The 21,745-nt window shown below is 39.6% G+C and overlaps 1 protein-coding gene and 1 pseudogene across 3 annotated transcripts in view; one reads left to right on the top strand and one right to left on the bottom strand.

Moving 5' to 3' along the window:
• Window positions 1–14,929, top strand: part of ZNF81 (zinc finger protein 81) — a 134,412-nt gene extending 119,483 nt beyond the window's left edge. For 2 of the 3 annotated variants that reach the window (XM_055393778.2, XM_055393777.2), the window contains one exon: window positions 1,946–14,929. In XM_055393778.2, the coding sequence (XP_055249753.2) occupies window positions 1,946–3,654 (1,709 nt within the window). In that variant the 3' untranslated portion in view covers window positions 3,655–14,929. The remainder of the gene's footprint in view (window positions 1–1,945) is intronic. The other variant, XR_016036963.1, reaches the window with a different exon arrangement.
• Window positions 1–21,745, bottom strand: part of LOC129563893 (protein fem-1 homolog A-like) — a 247,313-nt pseudogene that overhangs the window by 189,300 nt on the left and 36,268 nt on the right.

A 21,745-nucleotide genomic window follows, 5' to 3' on the forward strand; every position in this document is an offset into this window, starting at 1 on the left:
AAGTGAAGTCGCTCAGTCGTGTCTGACCCTTAGCGACCCCACGGACTGCAGCCTACCAGGCTCCTCCATCCATGGGATTTTCTAGGCAAGAGTACTGGAGTGGCTTGCCATTGCCTTCTCCGATATAGTCACTAGCTGTCTGGTGATCTAACCATTGTCTAATACAGCAATGGTTTAGAAGTTATGTTTTATTTACAACTTAGACATTTTATATACATTTAAGTGTTTAATAAAGTGAAAAGTAAAACCACCTCTAAAATTTAGCCTAGAAATCCAGGGGTTAGAACTTCCAAATAAATTAAAACCAAATATATGAGAATGCAATGCAACTTAAGAATAAGAGGATGAGATTTTTGGACTGGACATGTATTCAGAGTACAGTATCTAACTGACTAACAGGGGAAAACTTGATTTGATGACTCAGAGCATTCACAATATCTAAAAACTCTTGCTGATGAGATAGTGTACAGTTCTTCCATTTTACAATTATTGAGAATATAATATGTCTCATGAACTGTATTGGTAATGGAAAATCTGTGACTCACTCTTGGCAAGAATAGTATATTAATTGTGTTAAAGTTAATTCACAATAATAAAGACAGCATTAGATATAATGACTTAAGTATAGAATTTTATTTCTTACATATAAAATCTCTAATATCACAAGCCATTGGAAAACCTAGTTGCTTCTGCTTATTCATGAATCCATTACTCAGCTCCACTGTCTCTTGAAATTTTGTGGCATCTGCATGTTTGAATCCATGTTGCTGTCAAATCCAGGTTTTGGTAAGCATGAAGGTAGAAGGTATAGAGAAAATATACCTACTGTTTCAATGCTTTGGTTTGAAGGTGGCACCCAGTGTTTTCTCTCATATTCTGTTGAGAACATTGTCACATGGTCACAGCAATTTTCAAAGGGGGCTGAGAAATGTTATATGACTGGGCAGCCATATTCCTGGCTACTAATCCATTAATGCAAAAGAATGGTGAAACAGATTCTAGTGGTCAGCTTTCACTCTACCAGAGATGACTTTTCATCACTCTCATTTTGTACTTCATATTAAATATATTTAATTTTATTTCCAAGGAAACAGTTACACTTGGATGGAGAGTTGAAGTACAGACATCCGTTTATTGTTTATATAGGTCAAAATGGCTATGACCACAGTATTTTTCCTATAGACATGAATAAATTACTTTTTTAGTTTTATTGATATATAACTGACATACAGCATTGTATAAGTTTAAGGTGTACAGCATAATAACTTGACATACATAATTGTGGAATGATTGCCACAGTAAGTTTAGTTAACATCATATTATATAGATACAAAAATGAAAAGGAAGAGATTTTCTTTGTGATGAGAACTTGTAGGATCTACTCTCTTAGCAAACTTAACTATTTTTATCACATTAATTTGATGTTGATGCTGATAAGCAAGAAGCAGTGAGATTAGTGAGGATTTAGAATGGAAAGCTAATGAGGACTTAGACTCTGAGTTACCCATTCAAGCCTAGGCTCTCCATAGATGTTTCCCCTTAAAACCCTTCTCTGTTTAATCTTCAGTCCACCTTACTTGATATCCCCTACCAAAATAGAGCTAAATTGCTTATGTTGAACTCCAATCTCCAATACCGAATATATGTGTAATTATTCTGAACTTCACTTTCTTTATCTACAGTGGTGGATAAGATACCTCATAGGGCTTTTGAAAGGATTAAATGAGTTCATATGTATGTATTTTGTAAAACAATGCCTGTACCACCGAATCATGTAAGAGCTTGGCACATAATAAGTGCTACTTATGTATTTTCTGTTATTGTCATCATCATCATCATCATCATCAGATTTACTGGTTTCTCTGTGACCAGTTTGGATTAGCTTAAGTGTACCTCTTAATCTTCTGCTATGTATTCTTTGTGTCATTTTTTTTTCTCTTTTTAGATGGCAAGTTTGGGATTAAAACCTTACAAAAAAGAATTTCTGGAAAAGTTTCATTTCATGGTGAAATGGAAGGTGAAGATGCAAAAGATGATTCATTGTATTCCATTTTAGAAGTACTGTGGCAAGATACTGAACAGATAAAAAGTTACCAGGAAAAGCAGAACAAACCTCTGAGTCATGCTGCTTTCATCAATAAGAAAATATTGAATACAGAGTGGGATTATGAATATAAAAACAGTGGAAAACTTATTCATCCAGGCCCAAATTGTATTCCTTCACAGAAAAGACCCCATAAACGTAACTCATCTGGAAAGAATTTAAAGCATAATTTAGATGTACATATTCATAGTGAAAGCAAGGCAATGAAGAACTTTGATAAAATTATTGGACACGGTCAAGTTTTCACGCAGAGCTCTTCTTATACTAACCATGAAAATACACATACTGGAGTGAAATTCTGTGACAGCAATCAGTGTGGAAAAGTCTTCAGTTTCAAACAAGCACTCAGTCACAATCTGAAATTTCCTGTTGGGGAAAAAGCAAATAGGTGTACTGAACTTGGGAAGATCTTCACCCAGAGGTCACAACTCTTTGCACCTCAGAGAATTCATACTATGGATAAACCTCATGAACTTAGGAAATGTGTAAATGTTTTTACACAGAAGCCACTACTCAGTATTTATTTGAGAGTTCATAGAGATGAAAAGCTATATATATGTTCTGAGTGTGGAAAGGCATTCATCCAGAATTCAGAATTAATTATGCATGAGAAAATTCATACTAGAGAAAAACCCTATAAATGTCATGAATGTGGAAAATCATTTTTCCAAGTGTCATCTCTCCTAAGGCATCAGACAACCCATACTGGAGAAAAACTTTATGAATGCAGTGAATGTGGGAAAGGCTTCTCCCTGAACTCAGCCCTCAGTGTACATCAGAAAATTCATACTGGAGAGAGACACCATAAGTGCACTGAGTGTGGGAAGGCCTTTACCCAAAAATCAACACTCAGAATGCATCAGAGAATTCATTCAGGAGAGAGATCCTATATATGTACTGAATGTGGGCAGGCCTTCATCCAAAAGGCACACTTGATTGCACATCAAAGAATTCATACTGGAGAGAAGCCTTATGAATGCAGTGACTGTGGGAAATCTTTCCCTTCTAAGTCACAACTCCAGATGCATAAGCGAATTCACACAGGAGAGAAACCCTACATATGCACTGACTGTGGTAAGGCCTTTACCAACAGGTCAAATCTGAATACTCACCAGAAATCTCACACTGGAGAGAAGTCTTATATATGTGCTGAATGTGGGAAAGCCTTCACAGATAGATCAAATTTCAATAAACACCAGACTATTCATACTGGAGAAAAACCCTATGTTTGTGCTGATTGTGGGAGGGCTTTCATCCAGAAGTCAGAGTTACTTACACATCAGAGAATCCATACTACAGAGAAGCCTTATAAATGTTCTGACTGTGAGAAATCCTTCTCAAAGAAACCACACCTTAAAGTACATCAGCGAATTCACACAGGAGAGAAACCATATATATGTGCAGAATGTGGGAAAGCCTTCACAGACAGGTCAAATTTCAATAAACACCAGACAATTCATACTGGAGATAAACCCTATAAATGTAGTGACTGTGGAAAAGGCTTCACTCAGAAATCAGTTCTGAGTATGCATCGCAATATTCATACTTGAAAGTATCCCTGTTTCTTGAAAATGAGAAAGCCTTATCACAGAAATCAGGTCTAAGTGTGTGTTATAAAATTCAACCAAGATAGATCATATATTGAATGCATTGCATAATAAAAAGAATTTGTCAGGCTCTTTCACCTGAGATGAGAAAAATTACTCAGAAGAGATCCTCTAAGAATGCATTGAATGATGAGCAATTTCTATATTTGTAAAGTCTCATAAAATAATTGAATTCATAATGGGGAAAATATTATCAGTTTGAGGTATTAGGAAAAGCCTTCCTGTAGAAAGTATTATAAGGCAAATTATTACCAAATTCTTTATAGATAAAGCATGAAAATGATATAAATGACAGTAATGTTTATTGTGTTGCATTGAGCAATTTAAAGTGACAACAAAATGAAAGGTAGGACAATAAAATAATACATTTGATGTATAGACCTGCTCTCAGATCTGTTTGTAGCAAAACACATTGCAAATGGGAGGAATAATTGAGGTGAAATTCTTTTTTTTTAGTTTAATGTATTTGTGTCTATCAAATATATTGCTACTGAATATTTTGCTCATGTGAATCCACAGTTTTAAAGTCATTATGGTTTTATACATACAATCATCTGCTGATATAATTTTACATAAACACATAAATATAATCCTGTCATACATGTTGATTTCCATGACATCATATTTTTATCTTCCTTCATTGTGGTACAGTGCAAAAATAACCACAGCTCTTTCCCATCCTTTTATGCACCCCTCTTTGTAATATTACTGTTGTTTCTCTTATTAAGAGGCAGAGCTCCTTCTCTACTCCTTGACTCTGAGTTTGGCCATGAGAATTGCTTGGACCAATATACATTAACAAAGAGATTCAAGAAGATGCTGGAGAGGTGTGAAAAGCCTACCTTGAGACTTACTCTTTCTTGCCGCTCTTTTGAATTCTGAGACCTTCATGTGAAGAAGCTCAGATTACTAAGGGATGTGAAACCATGTGGAACAGAGATGAACCAACCCAGATGAAGTCGCTTAGACCAAATGCCAGATGTGGAAGTAAGCCCTTCTTCAACCTCCAGCCCCAGCCATGCCAGCCCACACCAGAAGAGCCACACCAGTCATCCCAACCAACCTGGAGAATTATGAGATAGAAAAAATGATTATTGTTTTAAGCTACTAAGTTTGGTGTGGTCTGTTACACAGCAAATGCTGAGTAATACATAAAAGTGTACATCTACTGGGGGTGTTGTATCAAAATATAAAACATGTTTGTGGCATCAGCTTTGGGCCTGGGCAACAGGTGGAGACTGGAAAAGCAATGAGGAAAACTGTTAAGAAAGTTTGCAGAAGATGGCAGTCCATGTTGTCTAGTGAGGGAAAAAATAGCAAAACAGCTACCATGCTCTGTGGAAAGATAGAGAATATACCAAGTGAACTTGTGGATCTGGCTAAAGAGATTTCCAACAATATGTTGAAGTATCTGTTTGCTTCTTTTAGCTGCATATGATAAAATGCAAGAAGTAAAATATAAACTAAGTAAATAACTGTTCCATTTGCAATCAGAGTTCAGAAGAAACACCCCAAAAAACAGGACTTGGCTGAGTTGGAAAATAACTGCTTCACATCTCCAGTCTCTCCAGCCATCAAAATATTCTCAAGATGATAAAGTGACCTCCAGAGTAGAGATCAAATCATAGATGTGGCTCTAAGACCCTTTGTTAAAATGTGTAAAATATTTAAGTTGGTGTTTGGGAGACCCTGTCAGCTAAGCTAAACAGCTCCTAAAATCTTCTCGACAGTGTCCCAATAGCCTGACTCACTTCAAAGTAGACAGGGGCCCATCTTAAAAAGAATTGTTGATGTTGCATTTGGGACATAGAGTAAATACAAACCAGATTCATAGAAAACTTGCAACATTTTAAACAGAGTTTTACTAACAAAACTACCTCCAGGTTGAACTTAAAGGACTGAAAAAGTCCAAAGTGAAAAATGGACTCCCCTGTCTTAACTTCTGTGAGCAGGAAACAAGCTGTGAAAGTTACTCAGCTGCAAACATGGGCCATTTCTTATGGGAAAAGAAGGCTGTCTCAGAGAGATCCAAGAACAATGTACTAAAATGGACTGGGAAGCCATTTCCAGGCAGAACTATGACCTAAACAAGAAACATTTTTTGCCCCTGGAGCAGAGACCTGACAGGATTTGCTCTGTGGGATTTCAGAATTGTTATTGAACAGTGATTGATATATGCCTCTTTTTCCTTCCCTTTTTGAATGGAAGTATCTGTTACAGTTATCCTGTCCCTATCTCACTATTGTATTTATATTTATGTGTATGCCCATGTGTGAGTATGTGTGTGTTGGGTTAGGGGGGTGGTCATATAACTTGTCATTTAGTTCACAGGTCTCTGGATAAAAAACTGAGAATCTGCACCCAAGGAGCCTCAGCCATATCTGAATCTGATAGAGAAGTCTTAAGGTCTTGGATTTGAGCCTGATGTTTTAATATAGGATAAATGTTTGGAGGTCTTGGAATGGGGGTGAATATATTTTGCCTGGTGTGATAATGTAAATAATTTATTATTGGAAGAGAGACTGTGATAGAAAATACTACAATTTTCCATCCCTATATGTATGCCTGTTTTCAGTCATTATTTTGCTTTGTGGTTCAGTTGGGATAATTTCTATTAACCTATCTTCAAGGTCCCCTGGTGGCTCAGAGGTTAAAGCATCTGCCTCCAATGCGGGAGACCCAGGTTCGATCCCTGGGTCAGGAAGATCCCCTGGAGAAGGAAACGGTAACCCACTCCAGTATTCTTGCCTGGAGAATCCCATGGATGGAGAAGCCTGGTAGGCTATAGTCCACGGGGTCGCATAGAGTTGGACACGACTGAGCGACAGAACGGAACGGATCTTCAAGGTCACTGATTTTAACCTCTACCCTGGCTCTGTCAGATATACTGATGAACCCATTGAAGGCAATCTTTATCTCAGTTATGTTTTCTTTTTATTTCTAGATTGTCCATTGGAATTTGAAAGAGCTTTCCTCTCTGCTGAAATTCCCCACATGTTCATACCTGTTGTTTACATTTTCCACTACCCTCTTTAAGATACTAATCATTGTTATTTTAAACTCCTTGTTTGATAGTTTCAACAACTAAATCAACTGAATCTGGATCTGTTGATTGCTTTGTCTCTTGACAGTGGATTGTTTATTCTTTCTGTTTTGCATGTAATATTTGGCTGAATGTCAGATGTTATATGTAGGATAGTAGAAACTGAGGTAAATATTTAATTCCTGGGAGTAGACATGTTACTTTCCTTATAGGTCATTGGCATAGAGGAATTGAGGGCAGCTAGTCAGGATTTGTTCTGGTGTTTAGGTGTTGTTGTTGCTCTCTTTACCTGCAATGTATCAATGACTTCAAATTTCTCTAGTGTTACCTTGTGCTTCCAGTAGGCACTGGTTTTACAGATAATTTTTTTCAGTATTCCTGCACCACCCTTGCCTTTAGGCCTTTCTTAACGTGCTTACACTGTGGAGAGGCTCTCTCTCTATGCTCTTGCCTCTCCCTTAGTAGCAGACTTTTAATATTACCTGGGTCTTGGTGACCTGATGAGTGGGAGGGCAGGAGTTGTCTGGAGTCACCCTCAGTCTTAGACAGGCCCTATATCCCTAGATCTTGGAAGGTGAAGCTTTTTCAGTGATCCTGCCCCTCCCATTAGTATTAATATAAGGTTTTAAATGGTCTGAACCTAGGAAGGTTTCCTCCCCTTCCCTTTTCCTTTCCTCTAGCTACAGTAGATCTTTACCTATGTCTTGGGGGCAACAAGGCTTGCTGCACTTCACCCAGTGGCTTAAGATTTTTATTCTGTGAGGGAGTAGGGTCCCATCAGGGCTTTGGCCATTTCTGTATCAGCCGCTGTGCCCCTAGAGGCCTACACCACTGAGAGAGGCTTTCTGTAGTCTCCCACCCTACCCTTGATGTTTGTTATGAGCAACCAGTGGAGGTCTATGGAGAAGAATCTGAAAGTGGGGGCCTATGTCTCCCGCTCTCAGAGCTCTGATATTCTCACATTATCCCACACTCAACTTTTAGAACTTTATTTAAGATTCTTGCTGAATTCTTACTTCTAGTGTGGTGGACTCGTCTTCTTTCCTGCTCTGCCGCAGATAACCCAGTGATAACTTCCTGCCTTCTTTGAGGCATTTATCTTATATATCAAGCTAGTTTGTTCCCCTATGACATTAACTCCCTGATGAATTCAAGGAAAGTTATGATTTTGTAGATTACCTGGATTTTTTCTAATTGTAAGAATGGGAGCTAAGCTCTTTCCAAGAGTCTGCATTCTAACCAGAATCCAGAAGTCTGGGTGGTCTCCTTTGGCCGCTACTATCAGAATATATGCCCCCTTTCCACATGACTTTACCACTTTAACCAAGAGGTAGAGTCCATTTCTCCAGCCCTTAAAACTGGATTTGGCCATTTCTTTGGTCAACGGGATATTAGCCAATATGACACTAGCAGAGGCTTGAGAAGTACTTGCACATTGAGGTTTGCCCACTATTGCTGTTCTTTGAAATCCTGAGCCCAAGTATGGAAAAGTCTGAGTTATGTTATGAGAGACCTTATGGAGCAGCAGTGGAACAGAGATGAACCATCCCAATTGAGGTATCCTAAGCCGAACTGAACTGAAGTGAACTGAAACCGACTAGATTTCATCTGCAAGATATGTGAATGAAGCCATTCTATCCATGTAACCATGGTCAGGCCGACTGTGGTCAGCAGCCTCTGAGATGACCTTGCATCATGATCCCCACCTCTTGGTATCTACACCTTTGTATAATTCTGTTCCGATGAGTTTGCACCATGTTAATGACTTGGTTCTAGTGAATAGAATGAGGCAGAGGTAATGGAATGTCACTTCCAAGATCAGGTTACAGAAAGACTGGGGCTTCCATTTTGGATGCTCTCACTCTCAGTCCAGTACTATTGCCTAGAAAATCCCATGGATGGAGGAGCCTGGTGGACTGCAGTCCGTGGGGTCGCTAAGGGTCAGACACGACTGAGCGACTTCACTTTCACTTTTCACTTTCACACATTGGAGAAGAAAATGGCAACCCACTCCAGTGTTCTTGCCTGGAGAATCCCAGGGACGGGGGAGCCTGGTAGGCTTCCGTCTATGGGGTCACACAGAGTCGGACACGACTGAAGTGACTTAGCAGCAGCAGCAGCAGCACTCTCAGTTGGTTCACCTTAGGGGAAGCATGAGGCAGCTCTATGGAAAGACCTATGTGGGTGAGTTTGGGAGCATATTCTCCTAATCTAGTCTTCAAATATGACCATAGCCTTAGCTGACAGTTTGCAACTTCATGAAAGACCTTCAGCCAAAGGCACACATCTGAGCCTCACCTGAATTCCTGACCCATGGAAACCACAAGAGAGTAAATGTTTTAAGCTGCTGAATTTTAGGGCAATCTGTTTCTAGACTAGTAAAAGGTCTGCCATCGACCCCACTGATCCCAAACAACTCACACAATCATTGATTAAAATGTTTACTGTTTTAAGCCACTAAGTTTTGGGAGGCTTGTTACCCAGAAAAAGCTACCTAATACATTTATTATTTACTGACTTTCCTCCACTATTTATCCAGAACAGATAACCAATGCTAATTAACTACTATGAATGCTTTCACGTTTTAATCTGTGCTCATATAAATTATATATAGATATACATATGTTACATGCTTATAATCAGCTATATAAGGATTGTTTTCTTCCTTGACTTTCAAATATGGGATCATGTCACACAGTTATCTCTGCTTGCTTTATTACTGAATAATAACTTTTTTTAATAATTGCATTATAGTTTGCAGGGTGGATATGCAATAACTTATTCAACTATTTGCATATTAAGATTTGTTTATATACCCCTTTTTCAACTTAGCAATGCTGTTCAAAATATTAAGAGGCAGTTTGCATAATGGCTGTGTAGATAGGCTCAGGAACCAATGGCTAGGGTTTCAATCCTGACTCTACCAGTTACTAGCTCTGTGACCTTGAGCAAGTTAGTAATCTGTCTGTACTGATTTATTCAGCTGTAAAAGATGTTAACAGTAGTACATATCTCCTAGATTCAACGTGAGATGAGTATAAACTTCCTAGGGCTATTATAATATAGTTCCACAAACTGAGTGGCTTCAGCAGAAATGTATTGTGAGGCAAGAAGTCTGAAAGCAAGGTGTCAGCAGGGCCACACTTCCTCTGAAAGCACTAGAGAAGGAATTGTTTCCTGCTTCTCTCCTAACTTCTGGTAGTCTCAAGTATTCTTTGGCTTGTGGATACATCACTCCAGTCACACAGCCATTTTCTTCCTGAGTGTCTCCATGTCGTGTTCCCTCTGCATGTCTGTCTCTGTGTCTAACTTTGCCTTTTCTATAAGAATACAGTCATACTGTATTAGGCCTACCCTAATCACCTCATTTTAACTTGATTACTTCTGTAAAGACTATTATCAAGTGAATTCACATTCTGAGGTACTGGCAGTTAGGACTTCAATGTATCCTTTCTGTTGCTACTGTTAAGTCACTTCAGTTGTGTTAAGAGGTGGCAAGAATATACAGAAGAACTGTACAAAAAAGATCTTCATGACCAAGATAATCATGATGGCGTGATCACTCATCTGGAGCCAGACATCTTGGAATGTAAAGTCAAGTGGGCCTTAGAGAGCATCACTACAAACAAAGCTAGTGGAGGTGATGGAATTCCAGTGGAGCTATTTCAAATCCTGAAAGATGATGCTGTGAAAGTGCTGCACTCAATATGACAGCAAATTTGGAAAACTCAGCAGTGGCCACAGGACTGGAAAAGGTCAGTCTTCATTCCAATCCCAAAGAAAGGCAATGCCAAAGAATGCTCAAACTACTGCACAATCGTACTCATATCACACGCTAGTAAAGTCATGCTCAAAATTCTCCAAGCCAGGCTTCAGCAATATGTGAACTGTGAACTTCCAGATGTTCAAGCAGGTTTTAGAAAAGGCAGAGGCACCAGAGATCAAATTGCCAACATTCGCTGGATCATGGAGAAAGCAAGAGAGTTTCAGAAAAACATCTATTTCTGCTTCATTGACTATGCGAAAGCCTTTGACTATGTGGATCACAATAAACTGTGGAACATTCTGAAAGAGATGGGAATCCCAGACCACCTGACCTGCCTCTTGAGAAACCTGTATGCAGGTCAGGAAGCAACAGTTAGAACTGGACATGGAACAACAGGCTGGTTCCAAATAGGAAAAGGAGTACATCAAGGTTGTATATTGTCACCCTGCTTATTTAACTTATATGCAGAGTACATCATGAGGAACGCTGGGCTTGAAGAAGCACAAGCTGGAATCAATATTGCTGGGAGAAATATCAATCACCTCACATATGCAGATGACACTACCCTTATGGCAGAAAGTGAAGAGGAACTCAAAAGCCTCTTGAGGAAAGTGAAAGAGGAGAGTGAAAAGGTTGGCTTGAAGTTCAACATTCAGAAAACGAAGATCATGGCATCTGGTCCCATCACTTCATGGGAAATAGATGGGGAAACAGTGGAAACAGTGTCAGACTTTATTTTTTTGGGCTCCAAAATCACTGCAGATGCTGATTGCAGCCAGGAAATTAAAAGATGCTTACTCCTTGGAAGGAAAGTTATGACCAGCCTAGATAGCATGTTAAAAAGCAGAGACATTACTTTGCCAACCAAGTTTCGTCTTGTCAAGGCTATGTTTTTTCCCGTGGTCATGTATGGATGTGAGAGTTGGACTGTGAAGAAAGCTGATCGCCGAAGAATTGATGCTTTTGAACTGTGGTGCTGGAGAAGACTCTTGAGAGTCCCTTGGACTGCAAGGAGATCCAACCAGTCCATTCTAAAGGAGATCAATCCTGGGTGTTCATTGGAAGGACTGATGCTGAAGCTGAAACTCCAATACTTTGGCCACCTCATGCGACAAGTTGACTCACTGGAAAAGAGTCTGATGCTGGGAGGGATTGGGGGCGGGAGGAGACGGGGACGACAGAGAATGAGATGGCTGGATGGCATCACCAACTCGATGGACATGAGTTTGAGTGAACTCCGGGAATTGGTGATGGACAGGGAGGCTTGGCGTGCTGCGATTCACTCGGTTGCAAAGAGTCAGACACGACTGCACGACTGAACTGAACTGAACTGAATGGACTGTAGCCCATCAGGCTCCTCTGTCTACAGGATTCTCCAGGCAAGAATACGGGAGTGGGTTGCCATTTCCTCCTCCAGGGGATCATCCCGACCCAGGGATCAAACCTGTGTCTTCTGCATTTCAGGTGGAATCTTTACTGCTGAGCCACTGGGGAAGCCCTTCAACATATCTTTGGGGGTACACAGTTATTCATAATAAATTAATGCATTTGTCTATATAAAGCACTTAGTACTTATGCGTGGGAATTCTTGATGAATACTAGATACACACCACTTCCTGAGTCTGCCATGTCCCCCTACCATTCTCTATGATTGGGCAGAATTTGAGGGCTTATTTGTGGTGTCTTAGTCTCCAACTACCTAAAGAAAATGTTTAGAGTAACAGGAAAAGCAGGCCAAGGACCAAGGTTTGTTACCACCTTTTGAGGGCTGGGCTAAGAAAGATTCATGTATAGAGGATAATGGGAAGGAGCAGCTGGAGAGAAGAAAACATACCAGATGAGAAAGTGACTCATAGACAACAGAGTGTTTCCAAGGAATGTTTCAGTGGAGGAACTTTCCAGACTAAAGGTCAATTCACATGAGGATGGAAAACTGGTTCTTGGATTTGTGACAAGGAGGTCATTATTACCTTTGGTGTTATTTAGAAGTGAATTTAAAGAAAACAACTGAGCAAATTTGAAGGGATTTCTGAATTCAGGTGGTGTTACTTCACCACAAAATTTTTCCAGTAGAAAAAAATATTAGGCTATTGGGCTGCATTACTCTATTGTTGTCTAGGTTATACTGAGAAATGTGTTTCCAAGAGTCCTTTGTGATTCTAAGTTAGAGTCAGCCAAAAGTAGAAATTGAATGAGATTTGGGAGGTCAAAATGGAGCAACCATTACTCCAAAAGTTTGAAATTAGATTCAGAGAAGGACCAATGCAGAGATACCTAGGTTTTAACATTTCTTCACTCTCTTCCACTCTGTATTCAGCCCTTTCTGTCTCTCAGCCAGGGCTTCTCTGGTAGCTCAGCTGGTAAAGAATCCGCCTGTAATGCAGGAGACCCCAGTTTGATTCCTGGGTTGGGAAGATCTGCTGGAGAAAGGATAGGATACCCACTCCAGTACTCTTCGACTTCCCTGGTGGCTCAGATGGTAAAGAATCCGCCTGCAATCTGGAGACCCAGGTTCGATCCCTGGGTTGGGAAGATTCCCTGGAGAAGGGAACGGCTACCCACTCCAGTATTCTGGCCTGGAGAATTCCATGGAGCTGTATAGTCCATGGTCTGGCAAAGAGTCAGACAAGACTGAGCAACTTTCACTCGTCTCCCAGCCCTGTTGACCTACAGTGACCTTCAGCCTGCCACTTGATGCCTGGCTGCAGCCCACAAAGGCAAAAGCTCTTCATAGACTTCATCAGCTCCCCTTTCACAGTCTTACTTAAGCAGCTGAATGTGCCTGGCTTCTCAGATTTTCTTGCAAGCACTGACTTATCCACCCATGCCAGTGTTTCAAAAGGCTGGTTTCATGGCCTCTCTAATCTTTCAACTTCCCCTTCCATACCTTTACTTGCCCAGCTGCTCCCACAGTTGTGCATGATCTAATTCATATTTTAAAATTCCTTATTTCATTATACTCATAATGAATCCACTTCCCCAAATGAACTCTGATTATTAACATTACACTTTCTTTTCCTGAGAACTTGATAAAAATCACTCTTCTAAAATTGAGTGGTGCCATTGAGAAGTCTTAGATTAATCTGCTATTTTTCTTGTATTTTCTGCCATGTGATTCTTTTTTTATGCTTGAAGTTAAGGATCTTTACAGGTGTATGCCTTAGTCTTGATTTTTGTAAACTGATTTTGACTGGGTTATAGTGAGCTGTTCCAATCATGATTCAAGCCTTTTATTTCAGGGAAGTGTGATTTTGCTTAACTTTTTAATGTGGTCTATCTTTTCTTCATGGACATCAGTTATGCATATGTAATATGTCGTTGTCATCTCCATCCATTTCGTACTGCTCTACATTCATTTCATATCATTTTTCTTTTTGGTTGTTTATGGTTGGCTCTTCTCCATGAATCTCTCATGTTTCTTAATGTCTAGGCATTAATAGCCAGTGTGCTCAGATTTATTTACATTTCAAGACAATAAAGATAGACAATGTCTCCCTCCCTAGAGACATTCACAGAGAAGATTTACTTACATTCTAGGATAATAAAGATCATGTCTCTCTTCCTAAGAGGATGGGCAATAAGTCAATATAACAATATTGTGTTTTCCCTACATTTTAATTATGTCAATTTTCAATCATGTACAAACATCAAAAGAACAGTACAATTAGCACACATAACTTTCATCCAGATTCAACAGTGTATACGTAAATTTTTTCCTGAGTAATTGATGGCAAATTACAGATATTAGAACATTACACTCAAATACTTGAGCATCCATCTCCTAAAAATAAGGACATTCACCCCCATACCTAGATTATCATTATCAATCTAGTTCTCATATGATATCTAATATGATATCGCATATCTAGTCCATTTTCAAATTTCTCTCACTGTCTCCAGAATATATTTTACAACTTTATTGAGGTATAATAACATATAGTAAATGGAAATTATTTAAAGTGTACAACTTAGTGAATTTTGACGTATGTATGTACCTTTAAAACCATCACTACGATAAAAACAATGAATACATTCATTACCCCTAACAATTTCCTTATGACCCTTTGACACCCGTCTCTCCCTCCCTACACCATCCCCCCCATCCACAGGCAACCACTGATCTGTTTTTCATTACAAGTTAGTTTGAATTTTCTACAGTTTTACATATATGGAATCATATTGTAGGTATCCTTGTTTTGTTTGGCTTCTTTCATTCAGCATAATGATTTTGTGACTCATTTTTGTTGTTACATGTGTCTATATTAATTACTTTTTACTGCTAAGTGGTATTTCATTGTATAGATATACCAGATTTGTTTATCCATTCATGTGTTCATAGAAATCTATGGTGTTTCTAGTTTTTGGCTGTTACAAATAAAAGTGATATGAACATTTCAATACAAGTCTTTGTGTGGACATAGCTTTCATTTCTCTTGTGTGAATACCTCAGAATGAATAGTTTTGTTATATGTTGAGTGTGTATTTAGCTATTTAAGAAATTACTGAACTGTTTTCCAAAGTGCCAAGCCATTTTACATTCCCACCAGCAGTATGTTAGTGTTCCGTTTGCTTCATATCTTTGCCCTCACTAGGTATAATTATTCCTTTTAAATTTTAGCCATCTTTGTGGGAATGATATGGTATCTCACTGTGGCTTCAATTTACATTTTCCTATAATGCTGTGGAGCATATTGTGCTTATTTACAATCTATATCATCTTGGTTGATGTATCTTTTATTTTGCCCAATTGTAAGAGCTCTTTATATATCCTAGATATAAGTCCTTTGTTGGATATATATTTTGCAAATATTTGCTCCCAAGTTTGCCTTTTCATTTGAATACAGAAGAGCAAAAGTTTTTAATTTTAGTTAAGCCCAATGTATTTATACTTTCTTTCATGAGTCATTGTTAAGAAATTTTTGCAAATTTTAAAGTCACTAAGATTTTATCCTATGCTTTCTTTTAGACATTTTATAATATTGGTTCTTACATGTAGTTCTATCCATTTTGATTTAATTTTGTATATGGTCTTAAGAAAGGATTTAGGTTCATTTTGTTTTGCATATGGCTGTCCAGTTGTTCCAGAACCATTTGTTTAAAAAAAAGTTATCCTCCCACCATTGAATTACCTTGCCATTTCTGTTAAAAGAAAATCAGTTGATTGGATGTATTTCTGGAAATACTTCAGTTCTTATTTATTTATTTGGCTGCACCGGGTCTTAGTTGTGCCTTGCAGAATCTTTAGTTGTGGCATCCAAACTCTTAGTTGTGGCAAGTGTGAGCTAGTTCTCTGACCGTGGATCAAACCCAGTACCCCTGCATTGGGAGTGCAGAGTCCGAACCACTGGACCACCAGGGAAGTCCCTCTGGAAGTACTTCAGTTCTGTTTTTCTGTTTGTCTGTCTTACTGCCAGTACCACTATTGGCATTGTAACTTCTGTATTACCATAACATCACTGATTTCTGTAGCTTATAATAAGTCTTGAAGTCAAATAGTATAAGTCCTCCAACTTTACTCTTTTCCACAATTGTTTAGGCATATATGAATCATTTATATTTCCAAATGAATTTTGGAATCAGCTTGTTGGTTATTATAAAAAGCCTGATTGGGTTTTGATTGGGATTGAATCGAATCTATGGATCTATTTAGAAATAGTTGACATTTTAATAATACTGAGTTTTCAGATCCATGAACAGGATATATCTTTCTATTTATTTAGGTTTTCTTTCATTTCTCTCAGATGTGTTTCCTAGTTTTTAATAAGCAAATTTTACACATTTTGTTAAATTTACCCCTAAGTATTTCATATGTCTATATTATTTTAAATGATATTAATTATTTTAAAGTTTCCAATAGTTATTTGCCAGGATAGAGAAATACAATTGACTTTTGCATGTTGATTTTGTATCCTATAACCTTGCAAAGCTCATTTATAAGTTCTAGTAGCTATTTTTGATCTTGTAAGCTTTTATACATAGACAATCATGTCATCTGTAAGAAATGGTAGTTTTGCTTCTTTCTTTCCATTTTATTTATTTCTTGTCTTATTGTACTCGCTAAAACCTTTAGTACAATGTTGAATAGAAGTGACTAGAGTGAAAATATTTGCCTTTGTCTTGATCTTAATAAGAAAACAGGTTCAATCCCTGCGTCGGGAAGATCCCTTGAAGTAGGAAATGGCAACCCACTCCAGTAGTCTTGCCTGTAATATTCCATGGACAGAGGAGCCTGGCAGGTAAGAGGAGCCTGGTGGGCTGCAGTCCATGGGGCTGCAAAGAGTCAGACAAGACTGATCACACACCCTGATGGCCTATGTGGGATCTCTCACCTCACCTCAATACATAATGTAGTATTGGATTATAATTCACTTTGCTATTCCCATCTATTGTTATGATTTATAACCCAATTCCATTGTAATCAGAGAATACACTTTGCCGTTATATATACATAGTCCTGCATCCATGTCTCCATCCCATCACATACTCTAGGCCTCATTCCTGCCTTGTATTCCACCTGTGCCTCCCTCGCTTCCACCCTCATTTGAAATCCACTGAGCCCCGCCCCTGCGTAAGGTATGCTTCCTATGGGCTCCATACACAGCCCTCACAGTGTCCACTGGTCCGTTTCTTTTCCTCCTCTCCCTGCTTGCATGCTAGAGTTCTCTGCAATCCCATCTAATTCTGTAAAACACAGCCCTTCCCATCTCTCCATCGGTCAACCTGGTTCCACTCAGTCTCGCCCTGGAGGGGCAATAAGGGCGGTGCTCGGGTACACTGAGGTTATGGGAGTCTCCACTGCTAATTCATTCTTGGGACTAGAAACACTAAATTTGGGCCCTCTGCTCAGGTTGAACTAACCAAATGAGATATATTCGCTCTTCGTTCATGCAAGAGTTAAGCGTGAGTTACCTCCGAAATCTCTATGGTGTGCGGACCTTGTGGGGTGGTCTGTGTGGTGGACAGGGTATGAGAGACGTAATCAGTGATGCTACAGTAATACAGAAGTTCCAGCAATGCCAATAGTGGTACTGGCAGTAAGACAGATAAACAGAAAAATAACACTGAAATACTTCCAGAGGTACTTCTATGTGGAGGGCGGGGTGTTTGTAGAGGTTCCCCACATGCCCCGCCCACTACGGCTTCTTTTGGCCCATTATAGGTGAAAAGGGCGGGTCCAGAACACAGCCTAAACTTGGGCTTCCTTTTGTGTGTGTCTTTCGAATCGACGGGTGTTTGCAGTTGTTGGCTTACTGGCGGCGGGTCACTTCCCTTTGAGAAGTTCAAGCTTTGGACAGACCAAACGTTTGTTGTTCGTGTAAACTTGAGCACTTTGACCTTATCCTCGGCATTTCTCCGCTTCTTCATTTATGACATAGGGATGAAGATGGTAGCTATGTCATGACTGGTGCAGAGCGTTTGGAGCTAGGCTCTGAGCATACTAAAGGGGTGTGACGGGTTTTCTAGGGCATCCTGATTAGTTAGGGATAGAAATATGCTGAGCCACCAAGAAAGGGGGCTTCCCTGGTGGTGCTAGTGGTAAAGAACCAGCCTGTCAATGCAGGAGATGTAAGAGACTTGGATTTGATCCCTGGGTGGGGAAGATCCCCTGGAGGAGGAAATGGCAACCCACTTCAGTACTTTTGCCTGGAGAATTCCATGGACAAAGGAGCCAGACAGACTGCAGCCCATGGGGTCCCAAAAGAGTTGGACACGGCTGAAGCGACTTAGCACACAGACATGTGCTAACAGAAATAACAACTATTAGCATTCTGCCCTTATGAGCTGGCACTGTGCTAAGTGCTTTACTTTCTTCAGCTCATTTTCTCAGCCTAACACTGTACCAGGTGAGTACTATCATCATCTCCATTTTATCATTCCAAGCTGGGTGGTGCATGAAATACTTCCAGGTGCTGGGCCTCTCTCCTGACCTCTGCTCCTTCCTGTGTCCACAGCCACTTGCTTGGGAGTCATCTGCTTTCCAAGTCCCCCTGGGATATGGAGAGTGCCTGCTGCAGCTGGGAAGGGGGTGGCCTGGCTGTGGGGGCTGCACAAGAAGATCCCCATGAATTACAAGGCCAGTCAGACCTAGTGGTATTACCATGATACCTAAGGCCACAGTAGATAGATCCCTCTCAGCCTGGACTCAGACCCACCACAGAGCAGTGTGTGGGTTTATACACACTACATTTATATGGGTTATTTCACTTTCTGACCTCTCCTGGGCCCAGAAAATGGGGACATGGAACACTCCCCCTAAAATTATATCAATTATTGCACTTTCTCATTTCCCATACCCAAACCTTCACAACTATATCAATAGTGATTTCTCCTGATTCAATTATCTGTGATACACAGAGAAGTACCAGACTCCCTTCAAATGTATATACTTCTTTTTCTTGACTTACTCTTTTAGTTAAAACCTTGAAAACACTATTAATAATGTCTTCTAGGGATCTAAACTAGTCATTTGACCCCAGGTTTCTATTGTCACTGGGCTTCCCTGGTGGCTCAGACTGTAAAAGCCTGGTGGGCTACAGTCCATGGGGTCCCAAAGAGTTGGACAAGATTGAGCGACTTCACTTCCTATTGTCACTACCAAACCATCCTGAGGTACCCCACATCCACGCTGAGTTCCCATAACCCAGAGCTGTGAGCCCTCAATATTTATACCAATTCTCATCTTAATGTGCCCCTCAGGGACTCTGCTGGGCCAAGGGGCTGGATCTTCTCTGGTCTGCTCGCCTGGGTCTGTGCCCAGTCTTTTGGTTGCTTTCCAGAAACCTGTTGGGCTCTCACAACATATCCTTTGTTCACATGGTGAGTTTATATATCAAAATAAACATTTGTTTATGGTTGCTATTTTTGTGTCTTGGAAAAAATCTGACTTAAATGCTTGTGGGCAGTCTACCACATTTAACTGGAAGATTCACTTTGTGTTTTCGTCCTTTAAAAATCTCCTCTGGATGTGTTGATTATGTTCCCTTTCTTGCTCCTGATTCTATATCACTTTTAACTTTATTTTAATCAAGTTTGAGTGGTCTATAGACTCTTTCCTATTTCAATGGTGTTTTGGTTTCATGTGTCAAGTATATATTTTTAGAAAATGTCTCTTCATTCACCTTTCTCCTATTATTTGAAATCACTTTGTTGTTCTGTTTATAACTTCTTGAGGAGGATGCTTAGCTAGCAAATTTTTATTGTTCCCAACATATTCATTTAAGATTAAAAATTTTCCTCTATGTGTTCCTTTAAGCCCATAAGTTTTTTCTATAAACTTTTAAATCAAAGTATAACATTTATCCAGGAAAGCGTACACATTTGAAAAGTATAGCTCAATGAATTTTAGAGCACAGCCTTGTAACCACCCCTGAGATCAAGAAGTTAAACATTCTCAGTGACCCAGGAGTGCCTTTCTCGGTTCCCCGTGGTGTGGACTTGTACTGCTTTGGAAATGTGAAGAGTCATTTTCAGTTGTCACAAGACGAGGCAGGACTGAAGTCATTTGTCTGATAGAGGTGGAGAGATGAAACATCCTGCAGGGTGTGGGATAGATCTGCCCAATACAGAACTGTCCCACCCAAAATGCCGACAGCTCTACCACTGACAGACATGAGGGCAAACTCATCCTTGCTCCGTTTTCTGCCTTGTCCCCAGCCTGTGACCTGTTAGCTTACTCACACCCTCCAATTCCAGTTGCCTTTCATTCCCAGGTGTCTGTAGTTACCTGCCACATTTATCTGGCACCTGTGCCCTGTCCCGCCTGATGTGTCCACCTGGCAATGCCTTTTCCAGATCAGCCTGAAGAACACAATGCACCTTTCAAAACTTATACCGCTTCCACAGCTTTGCAGAATTTGGGTATCCACACTACTGGCTACAAGCCCTTCAAGGATAGGAAATGTGTATTATGCAATTTCTGTGTCCCCAAACACCCAGAAAAACCCCAGCTACATAAAAGGAGTTCAAAAAAGGTTTGTTATATGAATACTCAATAGTATGGTGTTCATTATATGATTTTTTTTATTGGAAAGCTTTATTTAATACAGTGGGTATCTTGCAATGAGCATCTGCTGTACTGTTGTTCCTGCAAAATTATTTGATCCTTTATCCATTCTGTGGCTGATCAATCTGAAATAAAAACAGTTTTTGGCTGTTATCAGTAAAGCTCCTCTGGACATTCTAGTACACGCTATTTAGTGCACATATGTACACAGTTCTGTTTGGTGTATACATAGAAAGCAAATGGCTGGGCCATATGATAGATGTATTGTTAGCTCTTGAAGCAACTGTTGATATTTTCCAAAGTGGCTATACCATTTTACATCCCCCCTAGCAGAGGAGGAGAATTTCCGCTGTTCCACACCCTCACCAGCACTCGGCAGCAAGCGCCTCCCTTTCTGTAATTGCATCTTTTAGATTTTTTTCACCATGTGCCTTGAGTCTCTTTCTTTTCATTGTTTTCCATTCTTTTAGCTCTCTGTAATTCAGTAATGATATTTTCTATTGTCTTATCTTCTGGGCTCACTATCCATGCCTCACCTGTTTCCAGTTTGCTACTAAAACCTTCTGTTGATTTTTTAATTTTTTTTTTTATTGAAGGATAATTGCTTTACAGAATTTTGTTGGTTACTGTCGAACCTCAACATGAATCAGCCATAGGTACACACATATCCCCTCTCTTTTGAACCTCCCTCCCATCTCCCTCCCCATCCCACCCCTCTAGGTTGATATAGAGCCCCTGCTTGAGTTTCCTGAGCCATACAGCAGATTCCTGTTGGCTATCTATTTTATTTTACATATGGTAATGTAAGTTTCCATGTTACACTTTCCATACATCTTACCCTCTCCTCTCTTCTCCCCATGTCCACAAGTCTATTCTCTATGTCTCTTCCTCCATTGCTTCCCTGTAAATAAATTTTTCAGTAAATTTTTCTAGATTCCATATATATGCATTAGAATGTCATATTTATCTTTCTCTTATGACTCATTTCACTCTGTATAATAGGTTCTAGGTTCATCCACCTCATCAGAACTGACTCAAATGCATTCATTTTTATGGTTGAGTAATTTTCTGTTGTGTATATGTACTACAACTTCTTTATCCATTCATCTGTCAATGGACATCTAGGTTGCTTTCATGTTCCAGCTATTGTTAATAGTCCTGCAATGAACAATGGGATACATGTGTCTTTTTCAATTTTGGTTCCCTCAAAGTATATGCCTAG

Source organism: Moschus berezovskii, chromosome X (assembly GCF_049115385.1).
Source record: "Moschus berezovskii isolate FMDL1 chromosome X, NW_MosBer_1.0, whole genome shotgun sequence".
NCBI lineage: Eukaryota > Metazoa > Chordata > Mammalia > Artiodactyla > Moschidae > Moschus > Moschus berezovskii.